General features: G+C 40.0%; 1 protein-coding gene across 1 annotated transcript; it reads right to left on the reverse strand.

Moving 5' to 3' along the window:
• Nucleotides 1-704: 704 nt before the first annotated feature.
• LOC146956166 (uncharacterized) lies at nucleotides 705-25,482 on the reverse strand. Its single transcript, XM_085749104.1, has 9 exons — nucleotides 25,463-25,482; nucleotides 25,074-25,120; nucleotides 23,351-24,873; nucleotides 6,101-6,141; nucleotides 4,611-4,947; nucleotides 3,264-4,550; nucleotides 1,557-3,143; nucleotides 1,275-1,400; nucleotides 705-842 (listed from the first exon to the last, which is right to left on the reverse strand). The coding sequence occupies exons 1-9, from the start codon at nucleotides 25,480-25,482 to the stop codon at nucleotides 705-707; spliced, it is 5,106 nt and encodes a 1,701-aa protein (XP_085605230.1).

Here is a 25,482-nt window from a genome sequence, read left to right on the forward strand (position 1 = left end):
GGTCATTATGCATCTGAATGTAAATCCAAGAGAGTGCCAAGGAGCAAAGGGTGATGAAGCTCAATTTGCTCAAGATGGGGATTCAGATTCTGAAGAAGTTCTTATGATGACAACAATCAAAGAAGAAGAAGAAGAAGAAAAGAATGATGAATGATACTTGGATATTGGGTGCTCAAATCACATGACAGGTAAAAAAGCATGGTTTTCTAAATTAGATGATTCAGTGAATAGAATGATAAGATTTGCAGACAATAGCATGGTTTGTGCTGAAGGAATTGGGAAGGTTATGATTCATAGAAAGGATGGAAAGAAAGCTTGCATAACTCAAAACTCATATTACTCTCTCCGTCCGCATGTTTCTATCTTATTCGTAATGCTTCAAAAAAAGAAACAAAAGTGATCGTTCAATCTAAATCAAATACTTCAACGAAAAGCAAATTTTATTTTATATTTTATTATTTAAAATATCAAGGTTACATTTAAATCGTCTAATCTTGATCAAACGACCACTAACTTCACGAATGCATGAAAAACTCGTGAAGGATGATCTAAAAAAATCTTTTTACATAATATAAATGAGAATGGAACTTGAAGAAAGGAAGGAAGACGGTAAATGTATAATGCTTAACTATAAAGAAATATATGTATAAATAATATTTTATTATGTTTATTCTTCGATCTTTTAGGGAACTATATTGCCCAACTTACAAATTATGAGTATGACCAAGTTGTCTTCCTTCCATAACAACACTGGGATTCCAACGAAAGCAATCTGTAGATTTTTCTTTAATCTTACATGGTCCTGATTCGTTTACTACCCAATGACATTCATTTCCGCAATCCTGATCACGATTTTGAATATAGATGTCAAAGTGGTAATTACCATTAATCCATGAAAAACTACAAAAATATAAGGACCTTCCTACAATTAATGTAGGACTAAACTTGAAGAAGTAAAATTCGCCAAATCGAATTGTTCGAAAGCCAAAATCATAATTTCTGTCTTTACAATCAATACCGAGCTGGTAATTAGTCAAGTTGTTAGTAACGTACACGTGTTTTTTTTTTTTTGAAATGGCAAAATTTTATTAACCAACGAGCCCGTGCAAGACGCACTAACAAGCTCGGGTGGCGAAAAAAAACAAAGAAGGGGAAATCGGTTGCCGTATATAACGTGGCTCGATCAAAAACCCCTTTAAAAAACCACCCATAAAAAGGACAACAATCACAAAGTAATGACGCCAACATATACAAGTGACAGGCCACAAGCATACCCTTGCGTCAAGACTACGAGCGTCCGAACTAAACCCCAAAACAAAGCTGCGCCAGGCAAACAGCAACCAAGAACCTGCAACATCCACAATAGACCCACACTTCGCACCTAAAGCACCACAGCACAGCTGGAATACGCACACCAGCAAGCCAGAAAATCCGCAAGACAAAAACAACCCAGCAAGCAACAGAACAGGCTAATAAGCACCTTTCCAGGCTGCTGTTCAGCAGGCAGAAACCAACAATAACACAACCAGAACACACCCAGCCTGCTACGGACGCACCTGCACCCTGCCAAGACAATAGATAGGATTCCAACTCCACTCATAATACAAACACACCGGAATATTCATTCTCTCCAACAACCACCGCCAAGATAAAACCTTGATCTCCTCCACTAACTCATCCGTGTCATAATTGATCCCTTTAAAAATCTTATCATTCCTAGCTTTCCATAGGACCCAAATCGTAGTATGCCATATCAACCACAAACCTCTCGACAAATTCTTGTTACCACCCCTCCCACTCCAACACTCCCAATGGATAAAAAGATTTGGAGGGGTAATAAATTCCACATCCACCCAAGCCATCAAACGGGACCAAACCCCTAAAGCCACATTACAATGCAAAAAAAGGTGACTAGACGTTTCTTCCCCACCGTTACACATGACACAAACTAATGAGTCCTCCGGCAGCAAAATATTCCTCACCACAAGGTTAACTATTGTTGGAGCACGATTCAATAAAGCCTTCCAAGCAAAAGCCACCACTTTGGACGGTGCCGGGCTCTTCCACATCTTCTCAAACACCTTTAACTCACTCGGACCCCAACACTCCACCGGAGCACTCAAAGCCATCAACTTCTTATACGCCGTTTTGACCGAGAAGATACCCATCTCTTCAAGCTTCCACCTCCACACATCCTCGCTAGGAGACCACGATATACCTTCCAAATCCTCCATAAGGCTCACCAACAATTCCTCCTCCCAAACAAAAAGATGCCTTCTCCAAGTAAACAACCACTCCGTACCCTCCTCGGAGACCACTCCCAACTCCCCCACCATAGCCTCTCTTTGATTTGAAACCATAAAGAGACGCGGATATCTAAGCCTAAAACACCTCTCCCCTTTCCAATTATCATTCCAAAAACTTGTATTCAAACCGTTCCCAATCCTACGCACCACCTCGGAATTAAACCAACGAACACCACCAACTTCCCCCACCCTCACAACTTCCTTCCACCAAGATGAAGTATGTCTCGGCCAAGAATAATTACCACTCTCCAACACTCTCCCCACACAAGGGCCGTACCTCTCTTCTAGCACATCCTTCCACAACATTCTCTCCCCATCTAACAACCTCCACCGCCATTTTGCTAAAAGACTCACATTCATCACCCGAATATCTTTCACTCCCAATCCACCCAACCTCTTATGTTGACACACCGTTTCCCACTTCACCCAACAAATTTTCCTTCCCCCACCCACACCTCCCCAAAGAAATTCTCTTTGGATTCTAACCACATTCCTCCATACCTTAACCGGCATCTTAAGAAACGACAAATAAAAGATAGGTATCGAATTAAGCACCGCATTTAAAAGAACTATTCTACCACCAAAGCTAATGTATTTATGACCCCACACATTCAATTTTCTATTCAACTTTTCTACCATCGGTTCCCAAGTTGACAAACTCCTACCATTAGCTCCCACCGGCAACCCCAAATAGTTGAACGGAATACTTCCCCTACTACAATTCAAAAAATTACACGCCATATCCATAAAATCCTCACCAACATTCACCCCGATCAAAGAACTTTTAAGAAAATTAATCTTTAAACCGGAGGCCATTTCGAACCCCCGGAGAATAGCCTTCATTGCCCAAAGATTATCCACCGATGCTTTACCTATACAAAGAGTATCGTCGGCATATTGTAAATGAGTAACCACCAACCCATTCCGGCCAATATTAAAACCCTCATATAAATTAGCCTCCGTAGCTTTCCTCATCAAACCACTAAACCCCTCCGCCACCAAAAGAAACAAAAAAGGTGCAAGAGGGTCCCCTTGTTTAAGACCACGATGAGTACTAATCTCCTCCGTTGGACATCCATTCACAAGAATAGACATAGAACCTCCACACACACAAGCTTTCATCCACGCCACCCATTTCTCACACATCCCCACCCGATACAACATATACTCCAAGAAACCCCAATCCACCGAATCATATGCTTTTTCGAAGTCTACCTTGAAGATCAAACACTCTTTCTTTTCCTTCCTAGCATAATCCACCAACTCATTCACCACCAACACCCCATCCACCAAATTCCTCCCTTTAAGAAAAGCCGATTGCGTTGTAGAGATAATAGAATTCATAACACCCGCCAATCTCCTAGCTAACACCTTAGATAATAGTTTATAAAGACTCCCAAGCAAGGAAATTGGTCGAAAATCTTTTAATTCTAAAGGAGAGGACACTTTAGGAATTAAAGTCACAAAATAGCTCAACATACCCTTTGGTAGCACCTCATTAGCATGGAATTGATCAAACATAATTCTAACCTCATACTTGATCAAATACCAAAATTCTTTAACAAAAGCGAAGTTGAAACCATCCGGACCCGGGCTTTTTGTACCATCACTATCTCTAACCACCGCCTCTATTTCCGGCATAGAGAAAGGCGCCACAAGAAATCCATTATCCTCCTCCGAAATTTGGGCAAAAGACACCCCATCCAACTTAGGACGATCCCAACACTCATTGGCCACATGACTTGTAAAATAATCCACCACTTTCCTTCGGATCTCCCTAGGCGACACCACCCACCCATCATTAACCTTCAAAGCCTTAATCATATTTCTTCTCGTTCTCACCTTAAGACAATTATGAAAAAACCTTGAATTAGCATCTCCCTCCTTGAGCCATTTGGAACGAGACCTTTGGACTATCAACGCATCCTTCGCTTTAAGAAGTCTCCAAAGCTCTTCAAATTTCTCTTTACGCACCCTCACTTCCACCTCCTCCAAACTACCCTCTTCCCCCTTTTCATCAAGCATACTAATCTCCTCCACGAGCTTCTCTACTCTTTCCTCCATACCCCCATACTCCTCCTTATTCCAAACTTTAATTCTAGCTTTAAGGCCCTTTAATTTCTCTTTCAACACAAAGCACATCCACCCACTCACCTCTTGATTCCTCCAACACTCCTCTACCATGCCTTTGAACTCACGATTTTGTAACCAAAAGTTGTTAAAGCGAAAAGGTTTAGGGCCCCACTCCCACACACCATCTATCAACACCAAAGGGCAATGATCCGAGACATCTCTCGGAAGCACCCAAAGAGAATTATCCCCCCGCCAATGAGACCATTCCTCCGAGATAAGCACCCTATCTATACGACTCATGGATCTCCCGTTCGGGTGGTACCAAGTAAAACGACGGCCCAAGACATTTAAATCTTGTAGATTCATATCACCAATAAAATTATTAAACAAATACATCTCCAATAATTGACCGGTCGTAGCCTCTTCATTAACCCCCCTTCTTTCATCTCTCCTACAAACCACATTAAAGTCTCCAAGCACACACCAAGCCACCCCTGCTCTAGTCTCACGCTCCTCCACTAAAGTCTCCCACAATCTTCTCTTTGACGGCAAATCGCATTTAGAATAAACATTAACCACAACACACCTCCTTTTATCCACCCCCCATTCCAAGCACACCCCCACATATCCCTCCCCTTGAAACGAAGACAACAAATTAGCATTTGATTTCCTCCAAATAGAGAGAATACCACCACTATTACCTTCGGATGGCCTAAAAACCCACTCACAATCATCATCACCCCACAAATAGTGACATAATGCCGGAGTAATATCTTCTAACTTAGTCTCTTGGACCGCCAAGAAATCCACTTTATTAAGCCGCACCAATTCACGAATCTTATTCTTCTTCACTCTCCCTCCAAGCCCCCTAACATTGAAAGTCGACACAATCATTGATCCAACAACTCCTCCTCCCTACTAACCTTAACTTTCACCGCAACCTCTTCTAAAGCCACAAGCTTCTCTAAAGTTGGGCCCTCTTTCAAGATATGTGACACTCCAGAACCATTTTGGATATTAAGAACCCTCTCCGCCGCCAATTGTTTCAAATTCGGACCACCTTCCGATCTTCTCTTCTCAGACAGCACACCCCCCTTCCTTTTTTTTGCACCTGGTAGAAGACCACTACCATAGACTAGAGAGGTTCGCAGTTCCGGAAAACTAGAGAGACAACCAACATCCAGGGACCGTGACATCCCTACCTCATCATCACTACCTTCATCTTCGAAACCCTCCTGTAAGGATAACGCTCTCCTAAGCTTGATAGACTGTTGCGCCCTCCTCTTCTCTGTCTTCCCAGACTTCGGACTTCCAACTTCCTTCCCTGCCATAGCTGCCACATTTTGTTTTTTCTCCAAAGATCCCATAGTTTTCTTCCTTCTACTTCTCTACCTAATCTTCAAAAGCCTGTGCTCATTATCACCATGATCATGAATTGAATCACTAAGGTCTGAATGATCAGAATCTTCATAAACAAATCTAATGTGATTATTAACTTTACTCCCCCCAAACACCTTATCCTGCTGCCCTGTGTTATACCCTAATTTTGGACCTAAAAATACTTGTTCAATTCTTCTTTTCTTGCATTATAAGTCATTTGATATGTCTCTGATCAATTGCATCTTTCTCTGCATTTTATTTCAATGTTATCTGCAAAATTCACGTAGAAGGGTATTTTAGTCATTTCCTGCATTTAACTCATTTTAATCCTTGAAAATTGTTTGAGTCTTTTAAATTGGTTTGTATAAGCCCTTGTTTCAATCTCATGTCAAAATTCATTTCAGAAAACATCAGTCGAGTCATTTTTTAGTCAGTTTAGCCCCTAGGGGCATTTTAGTCATTTCATGTGATAAAATTTCTTTCAGTCTTTTAAAAAATTTGTTTGAGTCTTTTCATTTGATTAGAATAAGTCTCTGTTTCATTCCATGTCAAAATCCATTTTAAAATTGCATTTGAAGTCATTTTGAGTCAGTTTTGCCCCTAGGGGCATTTTAGTCTTTTCATGCGTTAAAACCCGGTTTAAATTCTAAAATTTGTCTCTGAGTCTTTTAATTTGTTTGAATAAGTGTTTGCTTCAATTCTCTGTTAAAAATCCATTTTTAAATTGCATTTGAGTCGTTTTTAGTCATTTTAGTCCCTAGGGGGCGTTTTGGTCATTTCACATAATATTTCTGATTCGTTTTAATCTGCTTCGTTGTTTTTAATCGTCTCGCTTTACGTTAATTTTCAATTTACATTTTTCAATTCATTTTTAGTTTTAATTTTCGTTTTGGTCCTTGTGCTTTTGTTATTTGCATTTTAATCCCTTTTTAAGTCAAAGTCAAAGTTTGTTACAAGTCTAGTGCCACATGTCTCATTCCAATTGGTCCAAGCTTTCCCACATCACCTATATAAGTCAAACTTGTGGTCAATTTTTCACAACTAATCATTTTTACACTAATTATTTTCACAAATACACAAAAAATCACAAAATCATTTTTCTCTCTTCTCTCTTTCTCTCTCCTCTAACTAACTTTCTCCATAACCAAAACCTCCATAACTAACTTCCACCACCACCTAAACCACCACAACAACCTCCCTAACTTCCCAAACTCATCAAAAAACTCACCAATTCCACAAATTTTTTCACCGATTCACAAAAATCTCATAATCAAAAGCCTCAATTCATCGCAAATTCTCACGAAAGTTTCTCGGACTCATCGTTGAAAGCAAGAATTTCAAGCTTCCAATCGCAAAGCATGAACGGCTCACGACGGCGCTAACCGTCACTGCGCAACTGCCAATCGTCATCAAGGCTCAGTTTCAACCTGAATTCGTGAACCACCGTAACAACACCGCAAATTTCCGTTTCAATCACTCAAATCAAACTGAATTCGGATTCTCCTTGGGAAAGACACGCAAAAACAGTGACGAGTTCGAGTTTGGATCGGAGAAGAACAGCAACGCATAAGCCATGCCATTTTCAAAGAGGAACACGTGAAAGAAGAAGGCTCCAATTGAATTTCGCAAAAGGCCAGAACCACAATTTCAGCGAGAAGAAGAATCCAGGAGCAAACTTACCGGAACCGTAACGGATTCGAAGAAGCTGAATTCGCGTGGGAAAGGAACAAAACAGATCGAAGCACAATACGTGAAGAAGGGAGGAGCAATCTCGTTTTTATTTCTTCAACATCTCCAGATCTTAACTAATCCGAGAAGGTAACGTTTCTTGTTCCCTTTATTCACCTTTCTTTCCAAAAAATTCGTAGTTAAAGTGCTAGATCCATGCCATGTCTTTGATGATTTTTGAAAATTGTTCTGAAAATCGAATAGAGGAGGAGAAGAGAATCATTTTGATGTAAAAGGTTTTGAAAACGGAGCTGTTTGGGTCGTCCGACGCGGCGGCGCCGCCCTGTTGGGCCGGCAGCCACCGTGCCGGAAAGCACTCATCTCGCCTGAGAAGAAGAAGGAGGCGCTGGTCTGTGAACATGGGGAGAAGTTTCTCACGTTTTTGAAAAAGAAAAGGATAACAAACAAGTTGTTTTTTACCATCAATTTTCATTTTATATTATGACCCTTTTTCTTAACCCATGTCCATACCCATAACCCATGGGTCCAACCCTACCCATTTCGTTTGGGCTTGGGCCTGACTTGCCTACAGCCTTTCTTTTCTCTACTCTTTTGCTGTTTACACCCCCCTTCCCTGTATGTTCTTAATAATTTCTTGCTTTTTACACCCCTGCTTGTTTGAAAACCTTTGATAAAAATTCTGAAAAAATTCCTATAATTTTCTTTGTACTTTTTGATCAATTTTGACATATTACATGTCAAGATTGATCAAGAAATACTGGAGAATTATTTTTACTTTGGTTTATTGTTTTTTCTTTAATTTTTGTTGAAAATCTTGATAAAAAACTTGTAAAAACCTTGTGATTTCTTTTACATTTGTTTTGAGTGATTAAGACTTGTTTCTTGTGACCCTTCGCATGTTGAAAATTGTTGGAGAAAGTGCATGTGGAATTGTGAATGATTTGTGTTGTCTTTCATCATATTTTGTGAAGCTTTTTTGCACATTTTAACTCCAATATCTTGGCTTATGATAATTGGTACTTGATGGGTGATCTTAGGGTGTTATTTGTTGCATAATATGTAGTGTTTGGTGCTGTTTTGAATGGGTGATAATTGGTTGCTTGGTTAGCAAGTTATTTGTCATTTTAATATGTAAATTGGTGCAAAAATAGACCTAGTTTCATATCATGATTCCTTGGCTTATAATTTTCTTGTAACTCTCACATTAGGGCTGACCCCAAAACTCTTTGAAAAATGTTACAATGTGAGGGTTATGGGTCTTTTGTTTGCTTGGAATTTTGGTATCTTGTTAGATGTATTTTGTCATCTTTCCTTGCCATTTTATCATGTTATCATGCCTTATTTCTTTGTCAATCTTTTCTACTATCACATGCCTATTATTACTAACTATTTGTTCATTTGTCGCATACACCATGAGCATTCCATATCTCATCCCTTTCTCCACTTTAATTTCTTGCACTTTAAGTTTCACCAAAAAAATTAGAATGTAAAACTTAGGAATTCTTGTAATATTTTACTTTCATGCTTTTAATTTCTTGGCAAAGAGGCCATAGAATGTATCTAGGGTATGATGTAAAGGACAATGGACTCTAATGATGTACACCGACACAAGCACCGACACATGCACACACACCACTATAGCTAGAATATGCATGTTTAGATGTATGTTTAGGATTGCATGTTTAGATGAATGCCTAGGACTTATACTTAGAAAAAACCCAATTTTCCAAACAAATGTGAACAACTTCACTCAAATCTTTTCCAAATAAACCTTGGGATCCAATATCCCATTGAATTTTCCTTTTGTTTTCTTAATCAAAAATCCAATGAAAATAATCATACTTTGACCTCTTTTGCAATTCACTAATTCAACCTCACAATTTTCCTAATCTCATACCCTTGAGGCCTCTTTCTATTCTTCCAAAATCCATTTTCAAACTTAAAATCAACCAACAAAAACAAAAACATTTTTGGAAGAGAACTACGGTGGATTTGATCCCTTAAACGGGTACGTAGGCAAGGAACAAAATTCCTTCAATCCAACTAAAATAAAAATTCAAAAACATTCTTCTCCCTCCAATTCTTCACTTAGCAAATTTTAGGTATAAATAACATTTCAAAATAGCATTTAAAAATAAAGCGCGCGCGTAGAAATTAAAGACGGTTCCTATAGGTTACTATAGTCGTTATGGGTGCCTAACACCTTCCCGTAGCGAAAACAACTCCCGGACCTCGATTCTCAAGGGTTTTGCTTACTTTTTCCCTTCCCAAGAAAAAAATAAGATATCACCGGTTAGAAAGGTTCGAACGTAATCAATGTTTGACACCCGAAAACCAAGATAAAACAGCTGGCGACTTCACTGGGGAGATTCGAGAGTTACGCCTAGTCTTTTATTTCCACGCTTGCGCTTGTATTTTTACTTGCTTCTTTTACTTGCTTTCCTATGTGAATAAATGTTTAATTTCTTGCAAACGTGTGGGGTGAGAATATCAAAAGTCCTGCACCCGGGCTGAGTGAACTTAGGATTTAGGGGGGATATAATCGACAATTCATTCCGGGGGTTGCCTCGTGTTTTGGATTATGCGATCAATCCCACATAGCTGAGGCATTTTGGGGGTGATGTTGTCGGCGCGAGTTGTCGCGTTTAGGCACTTTGCTTCTAATTGTTCTATGACGCTATGAACCGTAGATAACCAAACCCATCCATGGCCATTTTCTAGGATGTAGTGCGGAGGCTAAACCGGGTGTTGTCTCGAGTTTTAGTCGTCACGCGATACTACACTCAAGTTAGACCTTCCACGTATAATCATGGAGCGAGTGTTGACTCGTGACACCATGAGATACGTCGGAGAGGTTGCAACTTGGGAACCTTTTTAGAACCCGGTTACTATTATCCTAAAACCCTAGTTTCACCGGACACCGTGTCCACCCATGACTCCTCGACTTTGAACTTCAAACCCACCATGTTTTCTCCGAACTTGAACATAATCATGCATTCATGCATACATGCATACATGCATAAACTTTTTGTCATGCATTGTTATCGAAGGGCTTAGACAAGTTGAAATTGTAAACATTGTAGGGATGAAGATGACTAAGTCCTACAAGTTCAAGGAAGTGGATTTGGCTAGTTTGAGGGATTTGGCACTCAAGATTGAGGATCCGACTGGTTTCCGACGCCGTTACGGGGCTTTACTTCCTATTCTCCATACTAATGTGGATGAGAAGCTTGTGCACACTCTAGTGCAATTCTATGATCCGGGGTATCGGTGCTTCACTTTTCCAGACTTTCAGTTGGTGCCTACTCTAGAGGCTTATTCTTCCTTGACAGGTCTATCTATTGCTAAGGGGATACCTCTCTCGGGACCTGAAGATCCTCCTCCTCCATTGGTTATTGCTAAAGATCTCTATCTCAAGACCACCGACGTCTCCAAGAATCTTGTCACCAAGGCACATATTCGAGGGTTCACTTCAGAGTATCTTCTTGGGAAAGCCAACCTCAATACCACCTGTCAGGACACTCTTGAGGCTATTCTTGCACTTCTCATCTATGGGCTTCTTCTCTTTCCGAATCTTGATGGCTTCGTGGACATGAATGCTATTATGATGCTTGAGGATTTCCATTTCTTGTTGTTATTTCCATTTGTTTATGTTGAAGTTGTCTTGTAAAACTATATGTTAGTTGTTTGATTCCCGTTTATGTTAATTGTTGTTTAGTAATGTTTACAAGTTTATAATTTGTCTAAAAACCCTTCGGTAACACAAAAAGGGTCTTTTTGCATATGCATTTACACATTTCATGCATCATATGCATCCATCGGTCACAAATGGCTTCCCGTGCTCATTGTCTCCTGGTTTTTCCGCCGCAGTCTGCAAGGTGGCTCGTGCTCGTAAGGTTTACCAACCAGATAGAGCTTATCAGACAAGATTGTACAAGAGAAGAAACATGGCTAACCTTGAGGAAGAGAATGCCAGCCCCTCGGGCCAGCCCATTGAAGAGTCTAATCTAGACGAAATTTTGAGGCTCATCAAAAAGAGCGATTATAAAATTGTTGACCAGCTGCTGCAGACTCCATCAAAGATATCCATCTTGTCTTTGCTTATGAGCTCAGAGGCCCATAGGAAAGTGTTAATGAAGATACTAGAGCAAGCTTATGTTGACCACGAGGTCTCTGTGGATCAGTTCGATGGGATAGTGAGTAATATTACTGCCTGCAACAACTTGGGATTCGGTGATGATGAACTCCCCGAAGCAGGGAGGCACCACAACTTGGCTTTACACATCTCGGTGCATTGCAAGTCTGATATGATATCCAACGTGTTGGTGGACACCGGATCATCATTAAATGTAATGCCTGAGTCCACACTAAGACAGTTGAGTCATCATGGAATCTCTCTGAGGGGAAACAACTATTTGGTTAAGGCTTTCGACGGATCTCGCAAAGATGTTCTTAGGGAAGTAGACTTGCCAATCACCATTGGTCCTGAGACATTTCAGATCACTTTCCAAGTCATGGACATCAATGCTTCCTACAGCTGTCTCCTCGGAAGACCGTGGATCCACGACGCTGGAGCAGTCACGTCCACTTTGCATCAGAAGCTCAAGTTCATGAGGAACGGTAAGATTGTCACTGTGCATGGTGAAGAGGCATTTCTGGTTAGCCAAGTATCATCTTTCTCTTGTGTTGAAGCAGGGTCCGCTGAAGGGACGTCGTTTCAAGGCTTGACTGTCGAAGGTGCAGAACCCCGGAGGGCTGGTGCTAGCATGGCTTCATTGAAAGACGCCCAGAAGGCCGTTCAAGCAGGGCAAGCTGCTGGCTGGGGCAAAGTGATTCAGATCTTGGAAAACAAGCGTAAAGAGGGCCTTGGATTCTCCCCGACATCTGCTGTTTCAAAGGGAACCTTCCACAGTGCTGGGTTCATCAATGCTATTGCTGAAGATGCTGCTGAAAGAGGTCACGTGCCTGCGTTTGTTATACCAGGAGGCACTGTGAAAAATTGGGAGGCCATTGATGTTCCTTTAGTCATGCATGCTTCCATGTAATGTGTTTTGTTGCTCATGTTTTTTGTTTTCAAAATAACAATCCTTTCGCTCTGCCCAAGGCGAAAGTGATATCATTGTAAGGGCGTGTTTGTTTCGGCATTGCCGTTATCAATAAAAGTTGTCGTTTTTCTCACGACTCTTTGTTTTTTACTTTTTAGTGCCTTTTTCTTGGAAATAATGGTAATGCCAGAAAAAACCAAAACATCTGTATTTTCTTATTAATTTCAAAAATCTGCATGAAAAACTTTTTTCTAAAAATCATCCCCAATCATATTATGCAGATTGAACCATAATAAACCCGTTGAACACAGTGACCCTATGGTTCATCCAAATTTTGAATTCCCTGTATATGAAGCTGAAGATGAGGATGATGATAATGAAGAGATACCATATGAGATCACTCGACTGCTTGAGCAAGAAAGAAGAGCCATTCAGCCTCACCAGGAAGAGATTGAGCTCATCAACCTGGGTACTAAAGAGAACAAGCGAGAGATCAAGATTGGTGCTGCGCTTGAGCCAGAAGTGAAAAGGAAGATTATTCAACTTCTCCATGATTATCCAGATGTCTTTGCATGGTCTTATGAGGATATGCCGGGTCTAGATCCCCAGATTGTGGAACATCGGATACCGACAAGACCTGAATGCCCTCCTGTCAAACAGAAATTAAGAAGGTCTCGCCCAGACATGGCTCTTAAGATCAAGGCTGAAATACAGAAGCAAATTGATGCGGGTTTCCTCATGACAGCTGAATATCCTGAGTGGATTGCCAACATTGTGCCAGTGCCAAAGAAAGATGGGAAAGTTCGAATGTGTGTTGATTACAGAGATCTGAACAAAGCCAGCCCAAAAGATAACTTCCCATTGCCTCATATTGATGTGCTTGTTGACAGTACTGCTCAATCCAAAGTCTTCTCCTTCATGGATGGTTTCTCTGGCTATAATCAGATACGAATGTCTCCTGAAGATAGAGAAAAGACGTCCTTCATCACTCCGTGGGGAACGTTCTGTTATAAAGTGAGGCCGTTCGGCTTGATAAATGCTGGTGCTACCTATCAAAGGGGTATGACCACTCTGTTTCATGATATGATTCACAAGGAGATTGAATTATATGTTGATGATATGATTGTGAAGTCAAGTGATGAAGAGCAGCATGTTGTGTATTTGAAAAAGATGTTTGAAAGACTGAGAAAGTACAAGCTGCGGTTGAATCCTAATAAATGCACATTCGGTGTACGATCTGGAAAGTTGCTTGGCTTCATTGTCAGTCAAAGAGGCATCGAAGTTGATCCCGACAAAGTCCGAGCCATCAGAGAGATGCCGGCCCCTCAAACTGAGAAGCAAGTCAGAGGTTTTCTCGGACGTCTGAATTATATTTCAAGATTCATATCTCATATGACTACTACTTGTGGTCCAATTTTCAAATTGCTCAGGAAGAATCAGCCTGTTGTATGGAATGACGAATGTCAGGAAGCTTTTGATAGCATTAAAGAATACCTGTTGGAACCACCTATCCTTGTCCCGCCAGTGGAAGGAAGGCCATTGATTATGTATCTGTCAGTGTTAGATGATTCAGTGGGTTGTGTTCTCGGTCAACAAGACGAGACTGGAAAGAAAGAACATGCTATCTACTATCTGAGCAAGAAGTTCACCGACTGTGAGACTCGATATACAATGCTTGAAAAGACATGTTGTGCCTTGGCTTGGGCTGCCAAACGCCTGCGTCATTATATGGTGAATCATACAACTTGGTTGATATCCCGAATAGATCCAATCAAGTACATCTTTGAGAAGCCTGCTGTCACTGGAAAGATTGCACGTTGGCAAATGTTGTTGTCTGAATATGATATTGTGTACAAAGCTCAGAAAGCAATCAAAGGAAGTGTCCTTGCTGAGCATCTTTCTTGTCAACCTCTTGATGATTACCAGCCAATTAAGTTTGATTTCCCTGATGAAGAGATTATGTATCTGAAAGCAAAAGACTGTGAAGAGCCACTGATCAATGAAGGGCCAGATCCCAATAGCAAGTGGGGATTGGTGTTTACGGTAAAGGAATTGGAGCTATCATTGTGACTCCGCAGGGGCACCACATTCCTTTCACCGCTCGAATAACCTTTGACTGCACAAACAACATAGCTGAATATGAAGCATGCATCTTGGGCATTGAAGAAGCCCTTGACCTGAGAATTAAACACCTTGACATCTATGGGGATTCTGCACTTGTTATTAATCAGATAAAGGGTGAATGGGAGACTCATCATGAGAAGCTGATCCCTTACCGTGACTATGCAAGACGTCTGTTGACATACTTTACCAAGGTTGAGCTACACCATATCCCTCGGGATGAAAATCAGATGGCTGATGCTTTTGCTACTCTGTCTTCTATGTTTCGTGTCAATCACTGGAATGATGTGCCCGTAATCAAAGTGCAGCGTCTTGATAGACCCGCTCATGTGTTTACTATTGAAAATATGCCAGATCAGGCTGATGAAGGTGTGAATGATAAAAAGCCTTGGTATTACAACATCAAACAATTCTTGCAGAATCGTGAATATCCACCTGGTGCTTCCAACAGGGATAAAAAGACCTTGAGACGATGGGCTAGCAGATTCCTTCTGGACGGAGAAATCCTATACAAGAGGAACTATGACATGGTTTTGTTGAGATGTGTTGATAAACAAGAAGCTGAGAAGTTGATGCATGATGTGCATGATGGCACTTTTGGGACCCATGCTTCGGGCCACACCATGTCAAGAAAATTGTTAAGAGCCGGCTATTACTGGACAACCATGGAGCGTGACTGCCACAAACATGCTAAAAGATGCCACAAGTGTCAAATTTATGCTGACAAGATTCATGTGCCTCCACACGCTCTCAATGTTATATCTTCCCCATGGCATTTCTCTATGTGAGGCATTGACATGATCGGAAGAATTGAACCGAAGGCTTCCAATGGACATCGTTTTATTCTAGTGGCAATTGATTATTTCACCAAGTGGGTTGAAGCTGCCTCCTATGCCAATGTGACCAAGCAAGTGGTTGTCAAGTTTATCAAGAATAACATCATCTGTCGATATGGTGTTCCCAACAAGATCATCACTGACAATGGTTCCAATCTGAACAATAGTATGATGCAAACTTTATGTGAAGAATTCAAAATTGAACATCACAACTCTCCTCCTTATAGACCTCAGATGAATGGTGCAGTTGAGGCCGCTAACAAGAACATCAAGAAGATTGTTCAGAAGATGGTCACTACTTACAAAGACTGGCATGAAATGCTACCTTTTGCCCTGCATGGTTACCGTACTACAGTGCGTAGTTCAACCGGGGCAACTCCTTTCTCTCTTGTGTATGGCATGGAAGCAGTTCTCCCTCTGGAAGTGGAGATTCCATCTCTTCGAGTAATCATGGAAGCGAAATTAACTGAGGCTGAATGGTGTCAAAGTCGGTACGATCAATTGAATTTGATTGAAGAGAAACGTATGGATGCCATGACTCATGGACAGTTGTATCAAGTGCGAATGAAGAATGCTTTTGACAAGAAAGTCCGACCTCGAGAATTCAAGGAAGGCGAACTTGTATTGAAAAGAAGGATAAGTCAGCAACCCGACCCAAGGGGCAAGTGGACACCTAACTATGAAGGTCCTTATGTTGTCAAGAAGGCTTTCTCTGGTGGTGCTTTGATTCTTACACACATGGATGGTGTTGAACTCCCAAATCCTGTTAATGCCGATATAGTCAAGAAATACTTTGTCTAGAAAGAAAAGAACAGCGTGGTAGGTCGAAAACCCGAAAGGGCGGCCTAGGCAAAAATGCGCTTCCCGGTGGATCGAAAACCCGAAAGGGCGATCCAGGCAAAAGTTAGGGACAAAAAAAAAATGAATATGAAAAAGCTCGCTGAGATTGTACGCAACTCAGGCAAAAATGAGCGCCTCGATGAGCCGAAAACCCGAAAGGGCGGTTCATGCAAAAATGAGGTTGATAAAAGACAAGTAACTATATCTGGCAAATCACCATCACCCCTTGGGGCATCTGCAACTGTCAATGATCGTCTTCATCAGAGGCTTCCGTACGTGTGAATTCAAAATTTCTATGAAATGTAGCGGTCATCGTGTTCAATGTATCACCAACCAATAAAATTACCATTTTCCAAGCTTTGTAAATCCGTGGAGTCGTGCCCTTGGCTGACTTTCACTCTTCTACATCAATTCGAGCCTTTCTATTGTTTGAAATTCCATTTCCTTTCTGCTTTCAATGCTTTATATACAAAATATTTTCTGTCTATTTGATAATGTCAATGTCTGAAACAAACATCTTTGAAAACTAAAAAAAAATTTCTATCTATTTTGAAAGCAAACCTGAGCAACAGGGTACATTTCAATGAAACATGCATGAATGAATGAATATCAATGTCTATTTCAATACATGTTACAAGCAGGTTACTCCCCAGGATGATCTGTGGTCAATGGCAAGAATGAAAAAACAGAATGAAAATGAAAGTGAAAAAAATGAAAAATGAAAATGAAAAGCTCGCTAAGTTGAAAACCCGAAAGGGCGGCTTAGGCAAAAATGAGCACCCCGCTGATTGACAACCTATGAAGGCAATTCAGGCAAAAATGGGGCAATGAAAAGAAGTTATTCCCCGGTGAATCGAAAACCCGAAAGGGCGGTTCAGGCAAAAGTGGGGTTCGAAAATGGAAAAATGAAAAAATGAAAAGAATATAAAAGCATTGACCACAGATGCGAGCATCCAATGTTCACCCAGCACTGACACGCCTAGCAACGGCGACCTGTATCCAAGAACCTTCCAAGGGTCCCTCCTTTACAAGTTTTATTGCCCTCAGCCATGGTTTTGATACGTCTCTCAACGACGGTCTCTCCAAAGAGGTTTTTCCCCTGTGAATATGTCGCAGCACGAGCCACTACGTGCCCAATCTTCCAATGTCTCATCTGCCTTTGTGAAACTTCTCTGTCAAACTGCCAATCAATCATGCATTTCAAGCATTCATACATGCATAATCATGCATTTTATGTGCTCGTACATCCAATAATCTTGCTATACCATACATACATGTTGCATATCCAACTTTCAACTGCCAAATTCAATGCAAGTTTCCACTCTCCAACTTCAATTCCAATCATGTCGACTGTCAAATTCGAAGCAATTTCCAATCTCCAATGTCAATCCTAACCTCAATTTCAATGTCAAACTGTCAAATTCAACTCAATGTCAATTGTCAAATTCGATGCAATCTCAACCTTCCAATCTCAATTCCAAACCATGTCAAATGTCGAATTCGAAGCAATCTCAACTCCAATAACAATGTCAATGTTGACATCCAATGACAATGTCAATGTCAATCTCCAATTCCAATGATGACATCCAGTGACAATGTCAATGTCAATCTCCAATTCCAATTCCAATGCCAATTTCCAATTCCAATGTCAATTTCAATGTCAATTTCCAATTTCAATCCAATCCCAATGTCAAAATTCCAATTTCAATCCAATTCAAATGTCAATATCCAATGTCAATGTCAAATGCAAATGTCAAATGTCAAATGTCAAATGTCAATGTCAAATGTCAATGTCAAATATCCAATGTCAAATGTCAATGTCAAGTATCCAATGTCAAATGTCAATGTCAAATGTCAATGTCAAATATCCAATGTCAAATGTCAAATGTCAATGTCAATGTCAATGTCAAATGTCAATGTCAAATATCCAATGCCAATGTCAATGTTAATGTCAAATGTCAATGTCAATGTTAATGTCAAATGCCAATGTCAATGTCAATGTCAATGTTAATGTCAAATGCCAATGTCAATGTCAATGTTAATGTCAAATGCCAATGTCAATGTCAATGTCAATGTTAATGTCAAATGCCAATGTCAATGTTAATGTCAAATGCCAATGTCAATGTCAATGTTAATGTCAAATGCCAATGTCAATGTCAATGCCAATGTCAATGTCAATGCCAATGTCAATATCAATGTCAATGTCAATGCCAATGTCAATGTCAATGTCAAATTCAACTTTCAACTCAATTCAAATCAATGTCAATTTACTCTTGGGCCAACAAAAATGGTCATGTCTATTTGCAAATCAGGTCAATGACAATTTACCCTCAATTGGTATCTTGTTAAACCAGACTCTCAATTTGTATCTTGTTACTGGTCAAGTGCCAGGTTCGATCCAAAAAAGAACCACTTGTACCTGCTCATATACCTATGCTTCCGGACAAACGACAAGTTCGATTTAAAGAACAGTTTGTACCCAGCTTATGCTTTGTTATCGGTCAAACGGCAAGTTCGATCTAAAAGAACAGTTTGCACCTTCCCACATGACGTGGTGATAATCCAACAAGCAAGTTCGATCCAAAGAACAGCTTGTATCAACCCTTTTTGTCTATAGCTCCAGCCAAACGGCCAGTTCGATCCGAAGAACAGTTTGTGTCTGTCTATCTGTTTGTATTTTCAATCAAGTGTCAAGTTCGATCCAAAGAACAGCTTGTATCTGCCTATATGTCTATGTTTCCGATCAAGTGTCAAGTTCGATCCAAAGAACAGCTTGTATCTGCCTATATGTCTATGTTTCCGGTCAAGTGGCAAGTTCGATCCAAAGAACAGCTTGTACCCTTCTCTTGTTTGTGTCTCTCGGTCAAGTGGCAAGTTCGATCCAAAGAACAGCTTGTACCTGTCTATTTGTTGCCCGTTCTTTCTACCTTGATGTCTATAAATCCCTTAGTGGTGTGACACAGCCCGTAGATTCCGGTTCGATTGTCTTGCATTCATAAATGAAATGTTGCATGGCATTCGTGTTTGTTTGAAAATCTGAAAGTGTATTTTTATGTCCAAAAGCAGTGCAAATGTTAATATTTAAGTATCTTCGTCCCGTCAACTCAAAGACTTCGTCTCTTGACTCTCCGGACAAAGAAACTTAAATAGGGGCAGCTGTTATACCCTAATTTTGGACCTAAAAATACTTGTTCAATTCTTCTTTTCTTGCATTATAAGTCATTTGATATGTCTCTGATCAATTGCATCTTTCTCTGCATTTTATTTCAATGTTATCTGCAAAATTCACGTAGAAGGGTATTTTAGTCATTTCCTGCATTTAACTCATTTTAATCCTTGAAAATTGTTTGAGTCTTTTAAATTGGTTTGTATAAGCCCTTGTTTCAATCTCATGTCAAAATTCATTTCAGAAAACATCAGTCGAGTCATTTTTTAGTCAGTTTAGCCCCTAGGGGCATTTTAGTCATTTCATGTGATAAAATTTCTTTCAGTCTTTTAAAAAATTTGTTTGAGTCTTTTCATTTGATTAGAATAAGTCTCTGTTTCATTCCATGTCAAAATCCATTTTAAAATTGCATTTGAAGTCATTTTGAGTCAGTTTTGCCCCTAGGGGCATTTTAGTCTTTTCATGCGTTAAAACCCGGTTTAAATTCTAAAATTTGTCTCTGAGTCTTTTAATTTGTTTGAATAAGTGTTTGCTTCAATTCTCTGTTAAAAATCCATTTTTAAATTGCATTTGAGTCGTTTTTAGTCATTTTAGTCCCTAGGGGGCGTTTTGGTCATTTCACATAATATTTCTGATTCGTTTTAATCTGCTTCGTTGTTTTTAATCGTCTCGCTTTACGTTAATTTTCAATTTACATTTTTCAATTCATTTTTAGTTTTAATTTTCGTTTTGGTCCTTGTGCTTTTGTTATTTGCATTTTAATCCCTTTTTAAGTCAAAGTCAAAGTTTGTTACAAGTCTAGTGCCACATGTCTCATTCCAATTGGTCCAAGCTTTCCCACATCACCTATATAAGTCAAACTTGTGGTCAATTTTTCACAACTAATCATTTTTACACTAATTATTTTCACAAATACACAAAAAATCACAAAATCATTTTTCTCTCTTCTCTCTTTCTCTCTCCTCTAACTAACTTTCTCCATAACCAAAACCTCCATAACTAACTTCCACCACCACCTAAACCACCACAACAACCTCCCTAACTTCCCAAACTCATCAAAAAACTCACCAATTCCACAAATTTTTTCACCGATTCACAAAAATCTCATAATCAAAAGCCTCAATTCATCGCAAATTCTCACGAAAGTTTCTCGGACTCATCGTTGAAAGCAAGAATTTCAAGCTTCCAATCGCAAAGCATGAACGGCTCACGACGGCGCTAACCGTCACTGCGCAACTGCCAATCGTCATCAAGGCTCAGTTTCAACCTGAATTCGTGAACCACCGTAACAACACCGCAAATTTCCGTTTCAATCACTCAAATCAAACTGAATTCGGATTCTCCTTGGGAAAGACACGCAAAAACAGTGACGAGTTCGAGTTTGGATCGGAGAAGAACAGCAACGCATAAGCCATGCCATTTTCAAAGAGGAACACGTGAAAGAAGAAGGCTCCAATTGAATTTCGCAAAAGGCCAGAACCACAATTTCAGCGAGAAGAAGAATCCAGGAGCAAACTTACCGGAACCGTAACGGATTCGAAGAAGCTGAATTCGCGTGGGAAAGGAACAAAACAGATCGAAGCACAATACGTGAAGAAGGGAGGAGCAATCTCGTTTTTATTTCTTCAACATCTCCAGATCTTAACTAATCCGAGAAGGTAACGTTTCTTGTTCCCTTTATTCACCTTTCTTTCCAAAAAATTCGTAGTTAAAGTGCTAGATCCATGCCATGTCTTTGATGATTTTTGAAAATTGTTCTGAAAATCGAATAGAGGAGGAGAAGAGAATCATTTTGATGTAAAAGGTTTTGAAAACGGAGCTGTTTGGGTCGTCCGACGCGGCGGCGCCGCCCTGTTGGGCCGGCAGCCACCGTGCCGGAAAGCACTCATCTCGCCTGAGAAGAAGAAGGAGGCGCTGGTCTGTGAACATGGGGAGAAGTTTCTCACGTTTTTGAAAAAGAAAAGGATAACAAACAAGTTGTTTTTTACCATCAATTTTCATTTTATATTATGACCCTTTTTCTTAACCCATGTCCATACCCATAACCCATGGGTCCAACCCTACCCATTTCGTTTGGGCTTGGGCCTGACTTGCCTACAGCCTTTCTTTTCTCTACTCTTTTGCTGTTTACACCCCCCTTCCCTGTATGTTCTTAATAATTTCTTGCTTTTTACACCCCTGCTTGTTTGAAAACCTTTGATAAAAATTCTGAAAAAATTCCTATAATTTTCTTTGTACTTTTTGATCAATTTTGACATATTACATGTCAAGATTGATCAAGAAATACTGGAGAATTATTTTTACTTTGGTTTATTGTTTTTTCTTTAATTTTTGTTGAAAATCTTGATAAAAAACTTGTAAAAACCTTGTGATTTCTTTTACATTTGTTTTGAGTGATTAAGACTTGTTTCTTGTGACCCTTCGCATGTTGAAAATTGTTGGAGAAAGTGCATGTGGAATTGTGAATGATTTGTGTTGTCTTTCATCATATTTTGTGAAGCTTTTTTGCACATTTTAACTCCAATATCTTGGCTTATGATAATTGGTACTTGATGGGTGATCTTAGGGTGTTATTTGTTGCATAATATGTAGTGTTTGGTGCTGTTTTGAATGGGTGATAATTGGTTGCTTGGTTAGCAAGTTATTTGTCATTTTAATATGTAAATTGGTGCAAAAATAGACCTAGTTTCATATCATGATTCCTTGGCTTATAATTTTCTTGTAACTCTCACATTAGGGCTGACCCCAAAACTCTTTGAAAAATGTTACAATGTGAGGGTTATGGGTCTTTTGTTTGCTTGGAATTTTGGTATCTTGTTAGATGTATTTTGTCATCTTTCCTTGCCATTTTATCATGTTATCATGCCTTATTTCTTTGTCAATCTTTTCTACTATCACATGCCTATTATTACTAACTATTTGTTCATTTGTCGCATACACCATGAGCATTCCATATCTCATCCCTTTCTCCACTTTAATTTCTTGCACTTTAAGTTTCACCAAAAAAATTAGAATGTAAAACTTAGGAATTCTTGTAATATTTTACTTTCATGCTTTTAATTTCTTGGCAAAGAGGCCATAGAATGTATCTAGGGTATGATGTAAAGGACAATGGACTCTAATGATGTACACCGACACAAGCACCGACACATGCACACACACCACTATAGCTAGAATATGCATGTTTAGATGTATGTTTAGGATTGCATGTTTAGATGAATGCCTAGGACTTATACTTAGAAAAAACCCAATTTTCCAAACAAATGTGAACAACTTCACTCAAATCTTTTCCAAATAAACCTTGGGATCCAATATCCCATTGAATTTTCCTTTTGTTTTCTTAATCAAAAATCCAATGAAAATAATCATACTTTGACCTCTTTTGCAATTCACTAATTCAACCTCACAATTTTCCTAATCTCATACCCTTGAGGCCTCTTTCTATTCTTCCAAAATCCATTTTCAAACTTAAAATCAACCAACAAAAACAAAAACATTTTTGGAAGAGAACTACGGTGGATTTGATCCCTTAAACGGGTACGTAGGCAAGGAACAAAATTCCTTCAATCCAACTAAAATAAAAATTCAAAAACATTCTTCTCCCTCCAATTCTTCACTTAGCAAATTTTAGGTATAAATAACATTTCAAAATAGCATTTAAAAATAAAGCGCGCGCGTAGAAATTAAAGACGGTTCCTATAGGTTACTATAGTCGTTATGGGTGCCTAACACCTTCCCGTAGCGAAAACAACTCCCGGACCTCGATTCTCAAGGGTTTTGCTTACTTTTTCCCTTCCCAAGAAAAAAATAAGATATCACCGGTTAGAAAGGTTCGAACGTAATCAATGTTTGACACCCGAAAACCAAGATAAAACACCCTGAAGCCACTAATACATGTGCAGCACCTTCTTCCCGCGGCCTCTCACAGCAGAAACTTGAATCAGGCCTATGTTCACCACCCATTAGAACTTGGGCCTTGTCCAGCCCAATATCAATTAACCCACCTGATCCCTGGGGCTCCACAATCAAGACCGGTCCACAAGATATCTCCACATGGGTCCCAACACACATCTTCCCCCCACTTGCAACAAGCGCGTGAGGAACTCCTTCCCCAAGGTTCTGTACCAACTCCACCTGGGCCCCACCTGCATCACCTTCCAGCCGTAAACACCTGTCCACTTCAAACCTTCTCCCATCTAAGTCAACTGTCCCACATGCCACTTGTCCCTCACTCACAGGATCATTCAAAATATTATCCCCCTTTAAGGGAACTAGGTTCTTTGTTCCCCCAGGAGTATCTTTCTGCACCTCCTTTTGTTTCTCTGACCCATCAGTAGAGTCCACCCTATGCTGACCACTCCTAACACCTAAATATTTTGAATTATGAGAACAATAGCTAGGCACATCATCTTCAGAGGAAAAGCCTCTCTCCTCCCCCACCATATCCGCATCACGTGACCCCACCTCTGTGACATCATCAATGATTCTACCTTCCTTCCTCCTTGGAGACCTCCAACCACCACCCTCCTCCACCACCCACAGAGCAAACTCCGCCCCCATCACTCTAATCCTAACCACCTCATCTATAATACCTTTCCTTGCTGTCGAGACTCGGATTCTAGCCACCTCAAAGTTATTCCTACCAATAGTCTCCTCATCAAAATCATCAAAAACACCAAACAATGAACCAATCTTTTTGAAAAGTGGTTCATCCCAAACATGGAGAGGAATGCCATGCACATTTAGCCACACCAATCTAGAAGAAGACACCAAGTTGGGGTACCATCTCCTGACTCTTTTAAACATAGCTCCCCACCATTGCTCATTGCTCTTCTGAATTGCTGCCACACCACCGGATTCCGCCACCTGAAGCAAAACTTGCCTCTCCCCCATTCCAGTCACCTTAACTTTCGGCCATCCTTCCATTGCCAGCGCTTGCTGGACCTCTAAAGCTTGCAACGATTGATTGAGCTCCGCTACAAACCCATCCTTCAAAAAGTCCATCATCTCCTCACTTGGTTGGATCTCCAAGCAAGGAGTCTCCTTTCCCACCTCTGTCTCGTTCCTAACCTCCCTCACCACCACACCTTTATAAGATCTACCATTGACATAGGACTTCGAGCCACCTCCAACCTCCCGCCGAATCTTCTTCACCTCCGCTACCTTCTTCTCCTCCAACTTCTTGTCCTCCCCTCTTCTATCCTCCCTTCCAAACCTAGCTCTATTCACCTTCAGTCTACTTTTCCACAACCACACCTCCTCCAACCGCCACCCTAGCTCCTCCTCATCAACCACCTCTTTAAACTTAACAAAACCAAATCTCCTTCCCCATTTATCTAATTTATTAGGGATGAAGACCTCCTCCACTTTACCAAAGTTGACAAACAGACGCCGGAGATCCTCCTTGGAGGCATTCACTGGAAAATCAGTGAAGAAGAACGGAACAGTAGAGTTATCTAGGTGTTGGAAACCTCTGCGCCGTATCACCGCCTTGTCCGTTGCATCCTGGATGGGAGTTTCACTCACTTTTGTCCCTGTGGACCCTACCCCCCCAGAGCCTCTCTCTCTTCTTTCTCACTCATACTTTTTTCAAAATTGGTTTTCTCTAGTAACGTACACGTGTACTTTTTGAAAAATGGGTAACGAGCTTTTGCAGTCTTCGAACTGCAATGCAACAAGAATTGTTAGTAACAAAGAAACTAATAACAAAGATTTAGAGATTGTTACCATCTTTCTTGCCCAAGTGATTAACCGATACAATGATATTGAAACCTTTGATTAGTTTCTTATTATATATTGTCGAGCCTGATGAATGTGGACATGTTTTTTTTGTTCGATAATTACAAATATTAATTAATCGTATGATCATATAAGGTATCACTATTTATTTTTAATTATTTCAAATATTCTTTTGGACAAATAGTCAATGTAAGATTAAACTTAGAATATTTTTTTTTTTTTTTACATATTAAACTTAGAATAGACCTTCATATAGTTTTTTTTTACCTAGAGAAATTTTTTGCCAT

Source organism: Medicago sativa, chromosome 1, assembly GCF_051527215.1.
Source record: "Medicago sativa cultivar Bolivia chromosome 1, Bolivia_mono, whole genome shotgun sequence".
In the NCBI taxonomy this organism is placed as follows: Eukaryota; Viridiplantae; Streptophyta; class Magnoliopsida; order Fabales; family Fabaceae; genus Medicago; species Medicago sativa.